Raw genomic sequence first — 20,883 nt, forward strand, 5'->3', positions numbered from 1 at the left:
CATATTGCTTGCCATACCAAGAACTTTCTGGGAAATTTTGTCTGCTTTTGGGTCCTAAACTTTTCTTTAACATTCCCTCGAGCATCAGCAACATAAAACTTTTGACCTTGAAGTTGGGAAAAATCTGCCAGAACATACGTTTCGTCATCCATTATGCAGCAAGAATATTTTTATAAAACTTGACTTCAATTTCCGTGCTCTGTTTTTGGCCTCTTAATTTTTAGCAGCGTTCCTGTCAGGAACTTTTTGAGCCTTGTATGTTTTTAAACCTGCATTAGCTTTAACTTTTCGTACCAAATAGTCCGAGCACTGAGCTAACCGAGCTGCTTTCATACCGGATGTGTTGGGAGCTCTTTTGAAAATGCGTTCCATTTTTTTGGCTTTAGAAACATCATGTGGACCATTCCTTCTACCTGAACCAAGTTTTCTATCAACTGACAAGTTCTCCCGGTACTGTTTAATAACATTGGAAACAGTTTGACGGCAGACCTTTGTATGCTTGGCCAACTTTTTGTAAGACCAAGTTGGGTTTAGTTGAAAATATTTAATAATTTCAGTACGCACTTTTTTCTGGTCACTCATTTTAATCAGATTAACAAAAAAATTAGTATAATTGACATTACACGTAATAACTGACATGTTTTTCAAAGGTAACTTGATAAAAAAAATCAAATAATACTTTGGTTGAAAAATGTAATGAAAAACGTGTGTTAAGAATTTTTCGATCTCACTCCTTAGTAGTATTGTATAGTCTTTAGTATAAACCGTATACTAGTCTTGAGACTAATTTATGGAGTAGTTTATAAAACAAATAATAATAGACTAATCTTAAAAATAACTTACAGACTAAATGCTAGATTAGTTCCTGTACTATTAAATACACTAGATCATAGAAAATTCATTAGACTAGTCCAAAATATAATAAAATACTTATACTTTAAAAAAGTTTTTTAAGGATTTTAATTTTGAAGTTTCCTAATAACAAAGGCACACACTGTTACTGCCGCTTTTCGTTGTAGTGTTCCTTAATGGTTTTAATCTCTGATTTGGCCCATTGCTCTGTTGAGCGATCTGTATTATCACGTACTTTGATCCTCTTTTTTTTCTCCGTTTATTTTTTTCTTATTAAACATTTTTTTTGTAAATGTATTTAAAATAAAATCAATAGTATTATGTATATTTATTGCTCCGTTAAGCTGATAAGTAATTGAACCGGCGTCGCGTCTTTATTTTTTGGTGTCTCACTTTTTTAATTGAATTGATGGCAAAATAATTTTAATATATTTTTAATACACAGGAAAACTACTTGATGGCAATTATTTTTTGGTGTCTCACTTTTTTAATTGAATTGATGGCAAAATAATTTTAATATATTTTTAATACACAGGAAAACTACTTGATGGCAATTAGAATGTTTACTTGTATTACAAATAATTTATCAATTAATGATGAATGTTTATGATCAGTCTAGAAAATATCAAAAAAAAAAAAAAAAAAAATTGTGTGGACTTTGTTTTTCGAGGATAGGAAATTGTTTATAAATAATAAAAAAAGTCATTAAAAAAACGTTTATTTAGAAAGTTTAGTTAGTGCTTATTGTTTACATTACGTTCATTTACTACATATACTGGAAACATGCCAAATATAAACATTGTACGAAATGTTTCGTTGTTTCGTAATATGCACGAAAAGTTTAAGTATAATGTAAAATAAAAAAATGGATTAAAAATAAAAAAATTTAAATATGATTTTTAGTTTCCCACCAGCGTGGATCTATAATACATTAATTAAGACAATCAGACCTGTCACATAATTCCATTCCGATCGAAAGTAGAATTAATTCCATATGTTTGCGTTTTCAGAAAAAGACTACGAAAAATTCTTTCGGAATGAAACAACTTTCAGTTTTCAAATAGAAATTTCGATCGGAATAATAATACGGCATTGAAACCATTCCGATTAAAATGTGTGAATATATGGATGTATTATGGATTAAAGTTTCAAAACACTTTTCGGTTATTGACTAATTTACTGACTTTGTGGAAAATCGTTTGAAAATTCTATTGACTATATTGACTATTCAATAGTTCAGTCTCTAAACGACTAGTTTACCGATTACCTTATGTACTATACTATTGACTACTCTTCGGACTAATCTATTTACTGGACTAGTCTATTGACTACCTTATGAGCAGTGCTGTCAATTATGGACATATTGTCATAAAATTTTGAAAATTGATTTTAGTTCGCTGCTTTCCGGTGGCCATTTGTATGGGAACTATTCAGAAACAAAGACCGATATTGTCAATTTTCAATACTAAACAATATGTCAATATGTTATAAACTAAATGACAAAATCATCACTTAATATGTCGTGAGACTACTGTCAAATGTCAAAAAGTTCTGAATATTCCATCTTACTGTGATGTTATTTTTTTTACACGATTTTGCTATCAATTTAATAGAAAATATTTTAATTTCACAAATACATAACAAAAAAGTAAAAAATCCATATGCATAAATATCTGGAACGATTCTGATTTTCGGTAAATATATATATTTATTAGCGTTATTTAATTCTATTTTCATTATCATGTGCACCTTCACACATATGTATATAATTTCTACATTATAATTAAATAAAGTACGTGTTGATAAAAATTTATTTTTAAATAGAAATAAAAACATACATCTAAATTAATATAAAATCATCACAAGTAAAATGTTTCAATTCAGAAAAGTTGAAGGACGAATTTGCAGTAATAAGTAAAAGTGAAAAAGATACCATACATTTTCGAATTGTTTGTCAATTTGGCGTTTGCATCACTCGACAGAAAACTGTGATGCCAATTATTTTTAGTTTTACAATGATAAATATCTTTCATAACACATTTAGTTCTTTTTATACATTTAAAGTAAATAATTAGCCAAAACTCAATACTTTGACAGTTCCTAATGATTTAAAACATCTGTTATACTTTTTACATAATTAAGTTTTAAAATCCTAATTTTTTTAACATATTACAAACTTTTCCCAAATGTTTACCTTTAAAAATGTAGTACACAAATAACTGCATTCTTATGCATATGCACATATGTACGTTTATACTTAGTATAAAAATTTGACCATTCATTCATTGTATGATATTTGGTCGAAAAAAAGGTCGTAAAGTTCATTAAAATAAATTTATAAAAAAAATACATACAATTTATTGATAAGAAATGCAATATCATATTGCCATCATAAGGCATTCATTTAAATTTAATTAAATAAAAACCTAAAGTATTTCTTTAATAAATACGATTCTTCTAAAATCAGTGCACTATTTAGTAACTAAGGAGGGAAACTAAACCTAATATTAATTTAGCAAAATACGAAAAACATAACAAACACCTTTGTAAAAAAATTAATGTTGAAATGATAACCTTTTGCCATCATTAAAAATAATAATAATAAAAAATTTAGACTTTGAGGGCGGACATTATATAGAAAATTTTAAAGATTATTGTACGTTTTTTAATAAAAGTTTTTGTGAAACATAATTCACATATATTTTCTTGCGTTGAGGGAAAAATACCCCAAACACACATAATGTCCAGTTGCTCATACTATTTATTTTTAAGCCAGACATTGATTCACTCTTGCTAATTTGAAATAGGGATGCCAATTCTAATAAAAAATGTTTATATTCATTTATAAGATTTTAATATGTTTAATATTAGCATTAGATTGATTTTCGCAGGAGGACCTTCTATTGGACTTGTGAACTCTCAAATTTTGAATGATGGGTTTAGGTATTTAGGTGAAGATAGATAAATACATAGGTTGAAAGATAAATAGATAGGTATCTAGCTACCTAGATAAATATATAGACAGACGGATAGAAAGATAGATAGATAGATAGATAGATAGATAGATAGATAGATAGATAGATAGATAGAAAGATAGATTGATATATAGATAGATTGATAGATAGATAAATAGATATATAGGTGGATAGATAGAAAGATAGGTAGATAGATAGAAAGATAGGTAGATAGATACATATATAGATAGATAGATAGATAGATAGATAGATAGATAGATAGATGGATAGATAGTTAGAAAGATAGATAGATAGACAAACAAAGATCAGTTGGTTTAGAAAAAAGCAAATAGAAAAATGTTATAGCCATAATATATTGACAGATCTACATATTACTTTTTTTGGAAAATTTTATTGAAACTCTAATGTTTATATAGCGCACCTTATATGTATAGAATCGGGGGACAAATCCGATTATCACTAGAAATTTTAATTTGATTTATGAGATGTTGAATATAATAATCATGGCTTGTGCAGTAGCATTAAAAATACTTGCTCCACGAGATATTGGTGATAGAAAATAGGTTCAGAGGTTTCTTCCTGCCAGTGACCTTGTTACTTTTCTTACGTCCCTTATATTAAGTGATGATATGTTTTGTAAATAATTTTTTGATCTTAAATTATTTTTGTAATGCCAACAAATTTCTAAACAAATAATAAGGACGTTATCTTAATATATATTATAAATCTCTTTGTAAGTCTGTTCGTTTGTTTGTTCATTCGTCAATAACGCCTAAACGGCTGAATCGATTTTCTTGAAATTTGGAACATTCGTAGTGTTGAAAAGCGGTCAAAATTAGACAATTATACCAATTATTGTCTTTACTAAATTTTTAAAGTTTCAGAAATATGAATTATCATAGTATTGTTGCGAAAGTTGGACCAAAAGAGGACAATATGTATATTTTAGAAGCCCACCCAAAGGGGCCAAAAACGGGTAAAAAGGGTGTTCTGTATTTGCTGTATAAAATATCCAAAAGACACTACATTTAAAATATTAAAAAAGCTTTTAAAATTAGTACTTTTGAGATAAATACCTATTATTTTCTTTACTTAAATAGAACTAAAAAATATATTCCATTAAATGTTGTTCATTAAAAAATGTTAAGAAATTTCTTCATAAGGAGACCTTAAGAATTTTCAATGAATGAATATTTAAGTATGTATAATGTTATGAAACCACTTAAAACCCGGACAACGCCAGGTATATAAAACTAATAAAGTGATAATTTCTAAATATATTGTGTTTATGTAATATATTAGGAGTCACTTCATCTTTGTCAAATATGTACTTGATTAAAGTAAAAATCCATTAAACCATATAATAGCGATGTTTGTGGGATACTAAAGAATTGTAGATATAATGTTAGATCTTTTGAATAAAAATTTAGTTGTATATCTGTTGCTATAATTTAGTTTTATGAAATGTGTTAAAAACTCAAAACAATGCCGGGTATAGGAAGCTTGTTTTATACGTTCAAAGTATTATGGCCACTGATGAAACAGATTCCTATTTGTAGTTCGTTATAAGCGAACACAACTATACTAATACTATTACTAAATTCATGAAATGGAATAGGAAATGGTGTACACACAGTTATTATTATTTCCTTTCAATATTTGTGTGTATTATTTAGAAACAAAAAAAAAAAAAAAAAACAATTCCATTCAGGTATTATTACTTATTAGATGCAATTTGTTGCACCACGTTGTCGTTGTCTGTCTATTACTAAAAAAAACTCTGTTTGTGGATAAAACATTTGCGGTAAATCACGTTTTATTTTTATTTCCTTTGTGGTGTCCCTGGAAACCAGGAATTTGTTAATTCAATGTTCATCGTAATTTCAGCAAACCCCACCTCCCCAACTAGAACTGAAGACGATGAATATAAGTTAAATACATGTTTTTTTTGGAGCTTAGTATTATATTTGAAGTTTTAGTTTTAAATGTGAGTTCAAAAACAAGGAAATATTTTAACATTTCGGTTTGATTTTTATTTCTTTTCAAAATGCCTCTTACAACACACAGTGCCTCTCTATATTCCTAGAATTTTTTTATATTAAAAAAGTTTTTTTTTGTATCTATGCCAACTAAAAGACTTTAATTGGAACTCCAAAAAAAAAAACGAGGCGTTAAGTTAAACAAATAAGTTAAGAATTTCCAAGTTCTCAATTTACACTTAATCGGTTAACAACGTATTCGAATTTAACGCGGTAAAAAAAGTAAATGAAAGATAATTTCAATATAATTTTTAATTCTTATTAAAAATATATATATTTGAAATAATTATTCACTAAAACGGTTATAAGCGGAATTGGATTGTATTTATGGTTGGTTAAATTACTTTCAAAAATAAAATTAAATATAAGTAATTTTTTTTTTTAAATCGTGTACCAATTTAAAATATATACGAAGTAAAAGTTATCGCAGTTAGTACTTACAAAGTAAAAAGTGAAATTTTTTACTTTTATATAAAAAAATTTTAACATTATTTATTTAAAAATAAAAACATTACTTTAATGTATATTTTGATTACAGAGAAGTTGTTGAGTAAGTTGATTTTTTAATAAAAAAAAAGAGCCTGTGAGTTAAAGGTTTTACTCACTGCACCACTGCTTAGCTATTTTATTGCGCGTCAAATAATGGTTTTCAGATACAAAGTTAATGTTGTTTCTGTTTTTACAAAACACAATTCTTAACACGCAATTAAACAAAATGTGCAAACAAAATGGCAAAGCCGATAATAAAGTATTGCTATATCAGACTGAAAGAAAGTTATTACTCGAGTGCTTCAAAGTAATGTAGACGGCAAGTACATAGTCATTGAAAAATAAGTGGTTATGGAAGAACAAACCATTACCGAGCTTTTACTGGGTTGGTAACAAATTGGTTCTGACAAAATCGTTAAATTTTCTCAGATATGCCAATTTAATATTTTCTTGATGAGGTAGCTACAACGACCACTTTTGCTAGTGTTCAAAATTCGTATTAATGCTTACGTTAGTTATACGAAATTCAAGCTCTCTAATTTTTATAGTTTTCTAGATATTGCAATTTTTAAATTAAAAAAGTAGCTTATTTTTCAGTGAACTAGAGAGTTTAAATATTCAATTTACGATTTTAATATACGAGCGCAATATTTTCTTATAGGATAAAAGGGGGATCATGCGCCATAGGGGCACATCTGTCAATGTGAATAACTTGAAAACCGAGTAATAAATTTTATCGCCTTATCAAATTTTGTTTTCGTTTATCAATTATCTATCATCCCTGAAAATTTTAAATATTAACTTTACATATGATGGGAGGCAGACATGATTAATTGTTTTTCAAAGGGCTGTGAAAATATTTAACTGTGTGAACTTTTTGTGCTAACTTTTTTAGTTTTTGTGATAGAAAAAATATATTGGTCAGTATTAGAATGTCAATAATAGTGAACAATAAGACATAATAATATATTCGATAATATAATTTGAAGCCCAAAAAAAAAAAAAAAAAAATGAAACTAAACCTCAGAACTGCCCGTGGGGCACATGCGCCAAATATATGTAATGCTTGTGATGTAGAACAAAATTTGGTTAAAATATAGAAAAAATCAGTAATAATTTGTTTTAATTTTTTTGTTAAGTTTTGTGAAATAAACAATAAATATCTGGTTTATTATCCTTTGTTTAATAAATTAAAGTACAAAACAGCAAAATAAGTTTTTGTTTTTGTAATTTTTTATTTTATTTTACCCATGGATGGGGCGGTATCGCCGTTTTTGGTCAGTGCGGAAAGGTTATGGGATGACTTTGGAAAGATTGAAAGGAATAAAACTAAAGTCAACATATATAAGTATAAAAACCAAGAAAAAAATTAAGAATATATATTGTAGTTTTCATTTGAGGCGGCCTCAAAAAATGTGGCGTATGGTCCCCCTTCTACCCTACTTTTAAAACGTATATTCTTCGTTTTTGCTGCATATTTAATGCATATTTAATAATGGGTCAAAATCTTTTTACCAACTTATTTGATCCTACCCTACAGATAATGATTTTCCGCTCTTTTTTAATAATACGAATACATACAATTAACAAGTTTTGTAAGAACTAAAATCTTTCGATCAAGAGAAAGATCTTCACAGAATACATTTACTTCTTTTGATAATACCAAAAGCAATTATTCATAAATTCAAAGTTTATTTATAAGACAGCAATTCTTTTTTGTAAAAATTTAGGTTAGTTTAGGTTGATAGGAGGATGTATACTACATCAAATCCGAAGCAATCCACCTAGGCCACAATCGGGCCTGTTGTGCGCTCCTTATCATGAGAAAAAAGGGAACTGCATGAATTATTTTTCAGCGTTCAAAAACTCAGTTTCCTGAACGTAATTCCTAAGAAACTTCCAATCAGTGTTAGTTAAGAATGCAATTTCGGGAATAACATCAATTTCCAAGATATTTGGATCTAACTTCGGCGAATGCCTGGCAGTGACAAAGAAAGTGTTCCAGAGTTTCACTATCCTCTCCACATGCTCTATATACGTCTGAATCCGCACGTCCAATTTTGCATAAATGTGCTCGTAATCCTGTATGTCCACTCAGAATGTTTTATTATTTCAAGAGGTCTTATGGGATTCTCTCACTCATATTTTTAGTTTAGCTTTTGTTACCTCGAAAGGTTTTGCGTTTGTCAGAATAACTGCCTCGAGCTCCCTACCCTTTAAAGATATTACATTCGCTCTTTCGTTATGTGAACTCATTTGGCAAATTCATTCAGCTCTGTCGAATATAAACTCCTTAGGTGAATGATTAGGGATTTAATTAAAATTAATCCTCGAAAGTAATTTATGAGTACTCAATCAGTTCATTTTGTTTGCTACTTTTAGCGCAAAAGTGTAAACAGCTGATGCAAAAAATAAAACAATTTTTACAAAAATAAACATTAAAATTATTGTTTTATCGATTAGTATTAATTATAGGGATTTCACAACACTGCAAAGTTTAATCTTGTACTCAAAAACATCAAAAGGGAATCAATTTATTTTTAGATTTACTAATCTGATTATTAATTGGCATTTGATTGCCTACTCAAAAACCCGCCCTTATTTGTTATCAATATCATTTGTTTCAATTTAGTTTAAGTATAACTTTATTCATTGAAGTTAATAAATATTTCTTGAATTATTTTGTCAGTATTATTACGATCAATGTTATTATAATTGTTCTAAAATTTAAAAGTAACATCAACCTAGTTCGGCAACCATTATCGCTAAGCTACCGTTATCGCTAAAATACCATTTCAGCACAACTACCGTTACCGGTAAAATAACGATAGTCGTAATAAAAATAACGTTAAAACACAAATACGGAAATTAGTAGTTTATGGATTGATCTATTGACTTGTCTATTAAATCATAGAATATCTAGTCTATTTAGAAGTCTATTTATTGATCTTTTTACTGGTCTATGAAGTAGTGTATCTATGTACTGATCTATTGAATACTTCATTAGTCTATAAAGTATTATATGGACTTGTTCATTGATCAGTCTATAAAGTAGTAATTTAACACGTCACAACTCTAGATTATGCATTGGTTTATTAACTAGTACATGGGCTGATCTATCGACTTACATATCGTTACCTAAAAATTGATAAATTTTACTGTTTACCTTAATTATTTAAATGTTTTTGTGGATAGGGCCTTTTTTATGTCAATAACATCGATATTTTGGTCGGAGGAGTCCAATTTTTGGTGTAGACATTTGTTTTAATGCAATACTTTAGAATCACCAATAAAATCGATTTTGAATTTTTGGTTAGTTAGGGCCGTTTGCGTTACAGGTGACGATATCTATCCCTGTTATTTTCCAGAATAATCACGGTTTTCGTTAAAAACGAAACTTCTTAATTTATCCGTTGTTCTCCTTTTCTCTTATACCGATTCACAACTAAAGAAACAAATAGATCCTCGAAGAATTGAAAATGGTTAAGATCGGTCCATTATTTCACCTAGCCCCCATACAACTGAACTCCCGAATTATGGCTTGTAAACCTAGAAATCAAATATGGAACATGATCTTTTATGGTACCCTTGACGAAGTCTATGAGAATTGGTTAAAACAGAACCCCCGAATAGGTCTTGTAAACCTTGTAATCAAACTACAGGACGCAATTTTGGAGATAATTAAATGAAATTTGGCACACAATCTTCTATAATAGCGTAGACGAAGCCCCCATACAACTGAACCCGCCGAATAGGGTTTATAAGTTCATAATTATGTTTAATATACTCATATCTTGTCAAAAAGCTGCAAAACCAAGTTCTATATAAGACTTGATGACCCTCACAAATTCTATTATAATAGGTGCTCATATGATCCCAGCCCCTAAGAAAAGCCTCCATCAAAATTTCACTTAAATATCCACTATTTTATTCAACAATAAACGGCTCTATATCTGAGGCAAGGTACAATTCACCTTAAATGCTTTATTATGACAACTAAATCAAATTTTATTTTTGTAAAAGGTGTTGGGTATTATATGGTCGCCCGACTATAACTTCTTACTTGTTTTATATTGAAAACAATAACAACTTTTTCAAATTTATTTTCCCTGACCGAAGTTAAACCCACAAGCAACCCGAGTACTATAAGGATTGAACAATAAAAGTTATGGACTTTTTTGGGGTAATAATCGGTCAATGCCAAATTGGAGCCGTAACAGCTAATAGGATCTGTTACAAGAAAGATTTAGGCTGTGTGATGACGATATTTTACGCAAATGGCATATTTTACGCAAATGTCCTAGAGTACAGAATCTAAGATTGAATTCGCTAGACAAAAGATAGGATCTGTAATAGGAAAGATTTAGGTTGTGTGAAGACGAAGGCTGGACATATTTTACACAAATGCTCTAGAGTACAGAATCTAAGACTGAAATCGCTAGACAAAAGATTCCACTATGATCCAGGAGATGTAGGTTATTTAGTTAAAAAAATTTAATTTTTGCCTCTCTGGAGGCAAATTATTCTTCTGTCTTCTTTCTATATTCTTTGCACATTTTTCAAGATATATACCCTTCGGGTCACTGAGTGGATGTGTTCTTTAATGTAAACTAAAAATTTATAAACTTTTAAAAGAAATTCCTGCTGGAGCTTAGGTTTGATTACAAAATACACTTAAAAAAATCATATTGTCAAACATCGTAAATAACATAATAACATATAATAGTTATTCGATAATTATTTTGTTTGTATTAAATAATATTTGACATTATTATTTCTATAACAACTTCAAACATCTTAAGATATCTTTCAAATTTTTTTAGACATATAACAAGTAATGAATACAAATGAATGTTAAAAATTGTAGTCTTGATAACTATGTATTCGATAACAAAAATTTATAGAAATATGCAATATGCATGCAAGAACCAATAACAAAATTATAAATATGAAAAATTAAATCAATTTTTTATGCTTTCTAAATCCTTTAAAGGTAACAATGGAAATCTTCTTTAGGGTTATATTAAGTATTTGTATAAATATATAAATTACATATTTATTAATAAATAAACAACATAAATGGATTGTTGATTTCGAAATTGGGGTTAGGGAGGCGAGAGACAGTATGGGCGACAAGTATGTATACAAAATACATGGGGTTGGGGGTATTATGGTGACAGACCGTGTAATGCGTGTTTGAGAAACATAAACATAGTCAGGTTGAAAGTAAAGAATCTGAAATTTCATAATTGTTTATTTTGCTTAGAATTCAATCGAATATTTATGAGAAACAATTGTTACAAGAATTTAGATTAAAAGGGCTTTAAAACTATGGTGACCGGAAATATATACATAGAAATGTTTGTATTTAAAAATAGGTCTATAAACGAAGAAGTTTTTTTTCCCAATAGCAACAATACATACACATACACACAGTTTTATTACAAAGTCATAACAGTCATTATTTTTGGCAAATAAGTTTCGTACATTTTTTTTAATTTATGGTTATGGGTGGTAAAAGTTTTCAAAAACTTTTTATTGATAAATTATTGAATAAAGTTTTGTTAATAATATTGTTGATACATATTTGTTTTTTTTTTGTACAATTTTAGATGCAAGCATATCGCGATAATTTCAAACAAACACCTTGCCCTTCGAATTTGGAACAAGCACCACCCCCTTCCTCCTCAAGTCGTTTACCATTTTCAAAAGTCAATAACAATCGTAGCCGTAGTGTTAATAACGATTATAATACGAATGGTTCAATAACCGGTGCCGGTGCTGCAACAGTAACAACTTCCAGAATGCTGAGTCCCACACCTTCGGAAAATCCGGGCAATAATCCCTCATCGACATCAGCTTTATTGCGACAAAATCAAGAATTGCGTCAACGTTTAGCCGAAGAAGCGAATAGTTATCGTCGACGTTTGGACACCTATAAACAGGCTCAACAGAATCAGGCCACTTTAGTAAGTCGTTTGCAGTCAAAAATTCAACAATATCGTCAACGTTGCAGCGATTTGGAGGATCGTATGCAGGAAACAATGAAACCGGTTACACCATGTCATACACCAAAAATCACCACTGGACCAACATCGAGTCAGGTTTTGGTACGTATTGCTTTATTTGGTCCAAACTAATCTTTTTTAAACAAAAATAAATATATTACAACATACTACGATACAACCATACAACACTAATTGTGAATTGGATAAATAGTTCTGAAATTTACGTTTAAAATACAGTTAGAAATGTAGGAGCCGATCAATTGCCAAACATTATATGTATATATAATCGGTTCTGATGAAAAAAAAAAACAATTTACAACAAACTACGATACAACACAGATTGTGAATTGGACAAATATTTCCAAAATTTACGTTGAAAATACAGATAGAAATTTAGGAGCTGGTTTTGATAAAAAAACTAAAGAAAAAGATTCAATTAATTTCTCTGATAATGTTAAATACATTTCAGATGCAATCAATAATGCTTCTTAGAGATATTTCGGTAGAATGTGGGTCTTAAATCCGAGACCTTTGAAACCATAATAAAGTCTTCAGTAGACAAAATTTTTCATAGAATTTGTGTTTCCATAAAAAGCTTGTCTCTATCGTAGTAAATATCGTCGGACATAACGACATAGTGAAAAGTTTCCGTATGACCAAAGTGTTCAAATTAGCCCCTTGTTAGTTCGACAGTTTTTGATTGATACATATTAAAATTTGTGTGTGGAACACTATCCAATTGTACCAACATTGGTGCAAATTTCATCAAAACTTTTAATATTACTTCTAGATTTTTAGAAAATTCCATTTTCTTTTGTATTCTTTTTAGTGTTCAACTTCATTAACTCTGGGTCACTCCAGTCAACCATGCTCCTCATCATTAGAAACACCACCCTCACCACCGACTTGTGGCGGTGCAGGTAGAGATTTTGTTATACACGAAGATAGCAGTGAATTGTGTCGTAAATTGGAAGATGAACATAAAAAGGCCGAACAACTGTTGGCCCAAAATAATGCTCTTCGTCAACAGCTCATAGAATCGAATCGTACGAATGAGGCTCTAACGAACGATTTGCAAAAACTAACCAATGACTGGTCGAATCTGAGAGATGAACTGATGGTTAAGGAGGATGAGTTTAAAGAGGAAGAGCAGGTATTATTTATACATATGTTAAAGAAAAACTTAATAACATGTTTAATTAGTTTATAATAATAATATATTTCTGTGTATGTGTTTTTAGTAAAAAATATTCTTATTAAAATAACTTAAAATAAGTATTATTCTGAGTATTAAAAACTAAATTATATTGCAGGCCTTCAAAGACTATTACAACAGTGAACACAATCGCCTTTTGAAAATGTGGCGTGAAGTTGTGGCCGTTAAGAGAGCCTTCAAAGACATGCAAACCGCCATGAAGAATGAAGTGGCCAAAATGGGTTTGGAAGTCAATGGAGCGGCCAAGGACATAAATTCAACTTGTGGAAATGTAGCCTTTAATATGCAACAACTCAAACGAGCCGCCGATGAACAACTCGCTCAAGCTAAACGTGAAAACGATGAGTTGCAAAATCAATTGGCCACTCTAAAGGTGCAGCATGAAAGCGCTCGACACGAGATCTTGGAACGTGATCAACGACTGTTAGATCTAGTTAATCAATTAAAAAAGCTCGAAGATAGATGTGCACAAGCTGAGTCACAAGCCATGTTGGCTAGTCGTTATAATGACGAAATAGAACGTTTAAATAGTTCAATAAGAGAGATAGCACAAGCTGTGGTCTTAGATGCTGAGATAGCAGATCGTGAGCAAGCTGCTGATGCATCAACGTCGTCAGGTGGTGCTGATGCAACTGCAGGTTCAATACAGCACATGCATTTAACGCGTGATACTACATCGTCAGCATCAGCTAAATCTCCCAGACGTTCTTCAGCACGAGCCTCGCAGGCATTTGCTGAGGGCACAATATCTGCTGTGCAAGCAGCTTTACACAAATATCAATTGGCTTTGCACGACATGCAAGTCAAATACCAAAATGCAAATGAAAACCTACGATCTACTAAGACACAGTTGGACACCAGTGAGGGAACCAAAGCATTATTGACTACAAAGATACAACAGCTAACTGAAAAATTAGATGCCAGTAATTCCAAACTATCGGAATTGTTGAAAGAACGTGATAGTTTGCAAAAAACTTTGGATGAGATAAGAGATCAAAAGCAGCAGTCTGATCAAGGAAAGGCAGAAATAAATAATGCGGTAAAATTTATAAAAAACATTTTAGTTGGAAATAATTTAAAGTATTGAATATTTTTCAGTTTGAAAATTTAAGTGTTGACTTTGAAAAGTTGCAGTTTAATTATGGTAAACTACAAAAGAAAATTGATGCCTTGGAGGAGGACAAAAAAGCGGTAGAATTGGAGATACAAAGAATTTTGAAAGATAAAAATATAACAGAATTGAATTTAAGGTAAAACATATAATGTAATTATAAATACAACAGCGGTTAACTTTTAATTCGATTCAAAAGAAACGATTTTCGAATCTGTATGTTAAATACATTGTGTTTTGAACGATTTTTCTTTCGAATCGAAGTACGAAACAACCCAGCCGGTACTTCTTAATAACATAATTAAAATCTTACAGAGCCGAAGAAGATCGTGGCAGTCGTTTGAGAGAGGAGACAATATCATTAAGAGAGGAATTAAATCGCATTAGCTTAAATCGTGATTTACTCGAACAACAGCGCATAGAATCCGATAATATAATTAATTTACTAGAGAAACAAAAAGCCGATTTAGAATATGATCTAGATAAGATACTTTTGGAAAAATGTGATCTTCAGGAACGTTTGGAAAAAATTTCCTCCAATAGCTCTTCCACTACGGATGAGCTTAAAATCCTACAGCACAATATCCATGAGGTACAAGAAGAACGCAAAAAATTGGCTCAACAATTACAAGATCAAACGAATGAATTGGCCGATGTACGCAAAGAGTTAAGTAATTTGGATAAGGTACGTTTGGAATTGGAAACCGATAATTTGGGTTTCAGTGAAAAAGTGAAATGTTTACAAATGGAAAAGGAGAAAATATTACAAGATCTGGCATGTCTTACAAGAGATCGTAGTGATATACACAATCAGTTAACAGCATTGTGTCGTAAAAAGGAGTCACTGAATGAGGAATTAATGCGCACCCGCCAGAGATTAGAACAGACAACCGAAACAAATAATCGTCTTAATCGTAATCTAGAGGAAATGGTTAAAGATGTCGAAGAAAAACAAGTTGTTATCGATTTACATGAAAAGGAAACTCATCGTTTGCAGGTCAGTTGAGTTCTTTATAGTTTTTAATAGAAAATATGAAGTATTTTAGAATTGGGACTATAAATTCCCTATTATCATTATAAAGGAAGCCCTGGTTGTTGAAAATCTCTCGTATTGCCCGATTTTAACAATAGTTTTATATATATTCCTTAATAGTTTTCCTATTAAAAAACTTTATATTACTTTTGCATCCAGGAACTATTAGCAGCTTTACGCTCCGAAAAAGAATCTCTAGATGCTGTACTATTCGATACCAACTCAAACTTAGAAGCCACCGAAGAGCGAAGAGCCCAAATCGAAAAAGAACTACAAGAAGCCTTAGTGCGAGAAGAATCGTTAAAGAACAATGTGGCACGCCTACAAAAAGACCTAGAACAATGTCAACGTCGAGCCCAAGAAACGAAAACCCAGCTAATCAATGCTGCCCGAGAAGCTGAAAATGATTTCAATCAAAAGATTGCAATTCTTAAATCAACTGCCGAAGAGACGGCTAAAAAACATGCCGATGAATTATTACAATTACGTTGCGGTTTAGAAAAGCGTATGCAACAAGCTTTGCAAGCTTTACAAACGGCCAAAGATGATGAAATTGAAAAGCAACAGGAACGTTTGGATGCTCTACAAACGCATATGGAAAGTTTGATACAGCAGCATGAGGAGGCATTGATTCGTGCCGAAAATGAGAAGCAACAAGCTTTATTAATAGGTAATCCAATCAATTTTTAGGTACTCCCAAAACTCCTCCTCTGTAAACCTTACATTAGTACATGATCCGTTAAGTAGTATTATGTAATGTAGTCTTGGATAATGTATTCATGTATGTTTTTAAAAACAACATGTTCCATAGACTACATTACGTAGTAACATGTTGCGGATCATGTACTCTCATGATGGATGGATTACTTTATTCTCACCTAGTGCATCATATTGTTAAATGTGTTGTGTCCTTTACCACTCAAACAGATCCTATTTAATATTAGCGCTCTAACTTTTTCTGTTTGAAATCGTTCCTCTCCGCGAATTACTCTAGTCCATAATTAGTTACTTTTGATTTTGTCTCTTTGCAGCTCATCGTGATAAACAAGCTATACAAGAGAAATTGGAAGCGGTAGCAAGAGAATTGAAGAATGAACAGGATGCCTTAGAGCGGGCGAAACGTGAACATAATGCACGAGATGAGAAACAACGTGGAGCAATAGCCCAACTTAAAGATGAAATAGTTGCTATGAGAACTAAAGAAGAAGAGCAAAAGTAAGTTAAGAAAAACTATATAAGTGGATTTTTGCACTTTTTAACAGGCCTACAGAGTTTTTATATTTAAAATATAATAACATTCATTTTCTCCTTGGAATTGATTAATTCCAGCAGCGTCAAACTTAAAATTCATTAAATAATTTTTATTATTATCCAGAATTAAATTGGAAGATTGTATACGTAAACAAGAAATACAAATGAATGCGCTACGAGAGGAAAGAGATAATCTGCTAAGACTTAGCGATGAATTGAAAATGGATATACGACTTAAAGACGATAAAGTAGAATCGATTACAAATGAACTACAAGACACCCTGAGAAAGGCCAAAGAGGGTAAGTTAACTTCATTACCTAAAACTAAATTAAATAAATAATTTATATTATCAACTTTAAACTAGGTGAGGGTTATATAGAAAGTTTGCGCAAAGACTTGACTGATACCAGAAGACAATTGGCCGATAGCAATATCGAACGTGACAAGTACTCTGACAGCAATAAAGAACTGAGAGATCATGTGAAGCGTGTAGAAAGCTCTAAACGTGAGCAGGCTAGAGCTATAGAGGAAGCTTTACAGAAGATAAGTAATTTGGAGGAGAGTAAGAATACTTTGGAAAACGAACGAACACGTTTGACAACAGTACTCAAGGAGACTGAAAATAATTTATCTAAAACCAGTCAAGAACTAAATAGCACTAGAAATACTCTGCAAAAGACTCAAGTAGAGTTTGCCCAAAAGGATGAAGGTGGCAAAGAGCTGCAGAATAAACTAGCGTCGGAAACAGAGCTGAAAGAAAGGGCACAACAGGAACTGAATCAAGTGAAAAAACAATTGGCTGATTTGGAGGCAAACCTTTGCGCCACACGTCAAGAATTGGGTAGAGCTAGATGTCATTCCAATCAGGAAGAGCACCGTTTCCACAATCGTGAACAAGAACTGGTAGCCCGCATTGAAGAGGCTCGCGGTAGGGAAAAACGTTTAGAAGATCAAAAGCATAATTTGGAAGTCTGTCTAGCAGATGCTACACAACAAATACAAGAACTAAAGGCTCGCCTAGGAGGTGCAGAGGGACGTATCCGTGCCTTAGATGAACAATTAGCATGTGTCGAGTTACACAAGCGTGAGACTGAACATAAATTAAGTTCTGTTATTCATACTCTCCGACGAATCGCTGGCATACAAATCGATGGCACCGTCAATCTTTCTCATCGTCTGGTTAGTCCATCTCGGCGCTTCTCTCCAGTACGTAGCGTTTCAGGAGGTGTGGCTCCCAGTTGTCATGATTTTGAAACCCGCAGTACTTCCCACTGCCCCGATGGCCCGGCCTTAGATTGTGATCCCGACCTTATACGCAAGGGTGTTAGATGTCTTATGCATCAAGTAGCTCAAATTGAAAGAGAGAAGGATGATTACAAAATGCAGCTTCTGACAGCCAAAAAACAATTGCAAGATGCTGGTGAACAGCAATTGAAATGTGATTCCAAAGTTTCCAAACTGCAACAGGTGATACGCCATCTTCAGCAGGAGAAAAGCAATCTCGATACAGAGCGCAGCATGAAGATATCAGCTCTAAATGCCTTGGAAGATAAATTGCATAAAAAGCAAGATGAATGCCAACAACTAAGAGAGAAACTGGCTCAAACTGAAATGCAGCTAAACTCATGCACCGAAGAGAATTCCCAAAACGAAGATCGTTTAGAGAAGTGCAGGCAACATGGTGCCAAGTTGGAAAATGAAAAACGACATTTGCAAGAAGAGCTGGCTAAAATCGAAGGGAGAGCCACAAAGTTGGACTTGCAAAGGGTAGCTCTAGAGGGAGATCTTACGCGTTTACAAATGGCTTTGCAAGAGAAAGACTGTAATATACGCCAGGCTCAAGAACGTTTAGACAATCAAAATAGAGCCATGGTACAATTGGAAGATAGATGCGCTTCTTTGAAAACGTCCTTAGACCAAATGAAAGAGAGGCTACAAAGAGCCGCTGTAGTAGAAGCTGAGCTGAGAGGCGAGCTAAAGACTGCACACAAGGAATTAACGGATCAAGGTCATAGTTCCCAAACAAATGAGGACAAACTCAAGTTATTGCAAAAATCTCTACAAACAGCAGAAAATGAAAAACGCATATTAGGCGAGCGCCTTGAAAAAGCTCAATCTTCGATTAATGAACTTAGAAGAGGACAACAGGCCCAACTGGACAGTGCTCAACGTTTACAAGACCAAGTTAACGACTTGGAAGTACAAAGATCAGCCTTGGAATCTCAATTGCGTATTGCAAAATGGAATCAGGATTCAGGTGATAAAAATACTAGCACTAACGGGCGTAATGAAGAAGATGAACTCAATCGACAACTAAAATCATCACAAAGAGAAAAATCAGAGCTACGCACCAAACTCCAGGTATTGCAGGACAAGGTAAAACAATTGGAGACAGAACGCAAAAGTAAATTCTCCGGTGACAGTGTTTATGATCGATCTGAAAAGGCGGGTGGTGGTGGTCCAAATACGTCTTCATCTTACTATGATGGCAATTATGACTCCAATCGCATGGACACAAATAATGCTGGCAAAAGCGATACTTATCTAAAAAGCTCTAGTGCAGTAGGTGCTGGAGGAACATTTAACTGCGGCTTAGATCATGCAGTTATTGAACATGAAAATCGTGATTTACGCTTGAAAGTAAGACGTTTGGAGACACTCTTAGCAGAAAAAGAATCTGAATTAGCCCGTTGTAAAGCTCGCATACATGATAGTACAAAGTGTATGGATGGTTTAGATTCCGAACGCTATAGAAGTGCTCAAATGCATGCAGAAAAACTATTGGATGCCCGTGAACAGTCTCATAGACAACAAGTTTTACGTTTGGAGAATCAGGTAATCATCAGTTGTAAAATATAATACTGCAGAAGAATGTAGTTTTTTTACTATTGTACTATTTTAGATATCTATGCTGCGAGAACAATTGGCGCAGGAAGCAAAACGCCGTCAGCAATATATTTTACGTAGCTCAAAAGCCAATCGTGAAATGCAACATCTACGCAATACTTTAGGTGATAGTTTACGTCATGTTTCTCAGCATCCCTTGGATCCAAATCTTTTGGAAAGTGAATCGAGAAGGTAAGATTGTTTTTATTGCAATTTCTTTTAATCTAAATAGAGAAACTTATTCGAAAGTTGTTTAATTGTTATCAATACAATCTATTAACTTTTATTTTTATAGATTGGATAATGCTGTTTCAATGAGTTTGCCACCATCCACCTGCAGAGATTATGAAAGGGATTAAAGAGGATTTTTCAAGCCAAATGCAATGTAACAAGCACCAAACAATTACCAATAACAACTGCCGTATTCCTACCAATATTAGAAAAACTAATGCATTTATTTTAAAATGTTAATTAAAAATATATATAAAAAATTATTTTAACATTATTTGCACAATACAGAAAAAAATTCTCAAACTCATCTTAAACTTAAATAAGAAAACAATAACTCTAGTCAAGAAAATACACATTTATTTAAATTAAAAAAATAATAATAAAAGTTTTTTACACCCAACTCATTATTTGAACTCATTATACAAAAAAAAAAAAAAAACATTAAAAAAGAAAACATCAACACATTAACATCCTGAAATAAATCCTTAAAGAAGGCTTATCGTTGTCTGCTTAGAAAGACAATCGTATATAGTGTGTTCAATACAATAGGAAATTAAAACAAATTTTATTTTATTTGTTTTTGTTTTTATTTTTTTTTTTACAGAAATACTGTTACGGTTCTCCTGTTTAAAAAAGAGAACAACGTTTTACAGTTACACTTCAATTATGAACAAAAAAATTTAAAGTTTTATATACTTTATTTTGTATATTTTATACTCAAGTCGTAATCCTGTTTTAAGCACTAAAATATTAAAATAATTAAAAAGAGAAACATTGAAAAAAACTACCCA

The 20,883-nt window shown here is 31.7% G+C and overlaps 2 protein-coding genes across 4 annotated transcripts in view; one reads left to right on the plus strand and one right to left on the minus strand.

The window, feature by feature from the left end:
• The window catches only part of LOC111687143, a 108,474-nt gene that overhangs the window by 11,528 nt on the left and 76,063 nt on the right, over positions 1–20,883 (minus strand). The gene's annotated exons all lie outside the window — the stretch shown is intronic.
• LOC111683390 (rootletin) lies at positions 1,207–20,883 on the plus strand. Of its 2 annotated transcripts, XM_046949099.1 has the most exons (13): positions 1,207–1,697; positions 2,246–2,546; positions 11,968–12,465; positions 13,193–13,516; positions 13,677–14,618; positions 14,678–14,829; positions 15,006–15,687; positions 15,883–16,393; positions 16,755–16,938; positions 17,099–17,274; positions 17,340–19,810; positions 19,878–20,053; positions 20,157–20,883. In XM_046949099.1, the coding sequence occupies exons 3-13, from the start codon at positions 11,968–11,970 to the stop codon at positions 20,218–20,220; spliced, it is 6,180 nt and encodes a 2,059-aa protein (XP_046805055.1). In that variant the 5' UTR covers positions 1,207–1,697; positions 2,246–2,546; the 3' UTR covers positions 20,221–20,883. The 2 variants fall into 2 exon arrangements, with proteins under 2 accessions (XP_046805055.1, XP_046805054.1); XM_046949098.1 differs by lacking the exons at positions 1,207–1,697; positions 2,246–2,546 and adding an exon at positions 6,051–6,196.

Source organism: Lucilia cuprina, chromosome 4 (genome assembly GCF_022045245.1).
Source record: "Lucilia cuprina isolate Lc7/37 chromosome 4, ASM2204524v1, whole genome shotgun sequence".
NCBI classification, from domain to species: domain Eukaryota; kingdom Metazoa; phylum Arthropoda; class Insecta; order Diptera; family Calliphoridae; genus Lucilia; species Lucilia cuprina.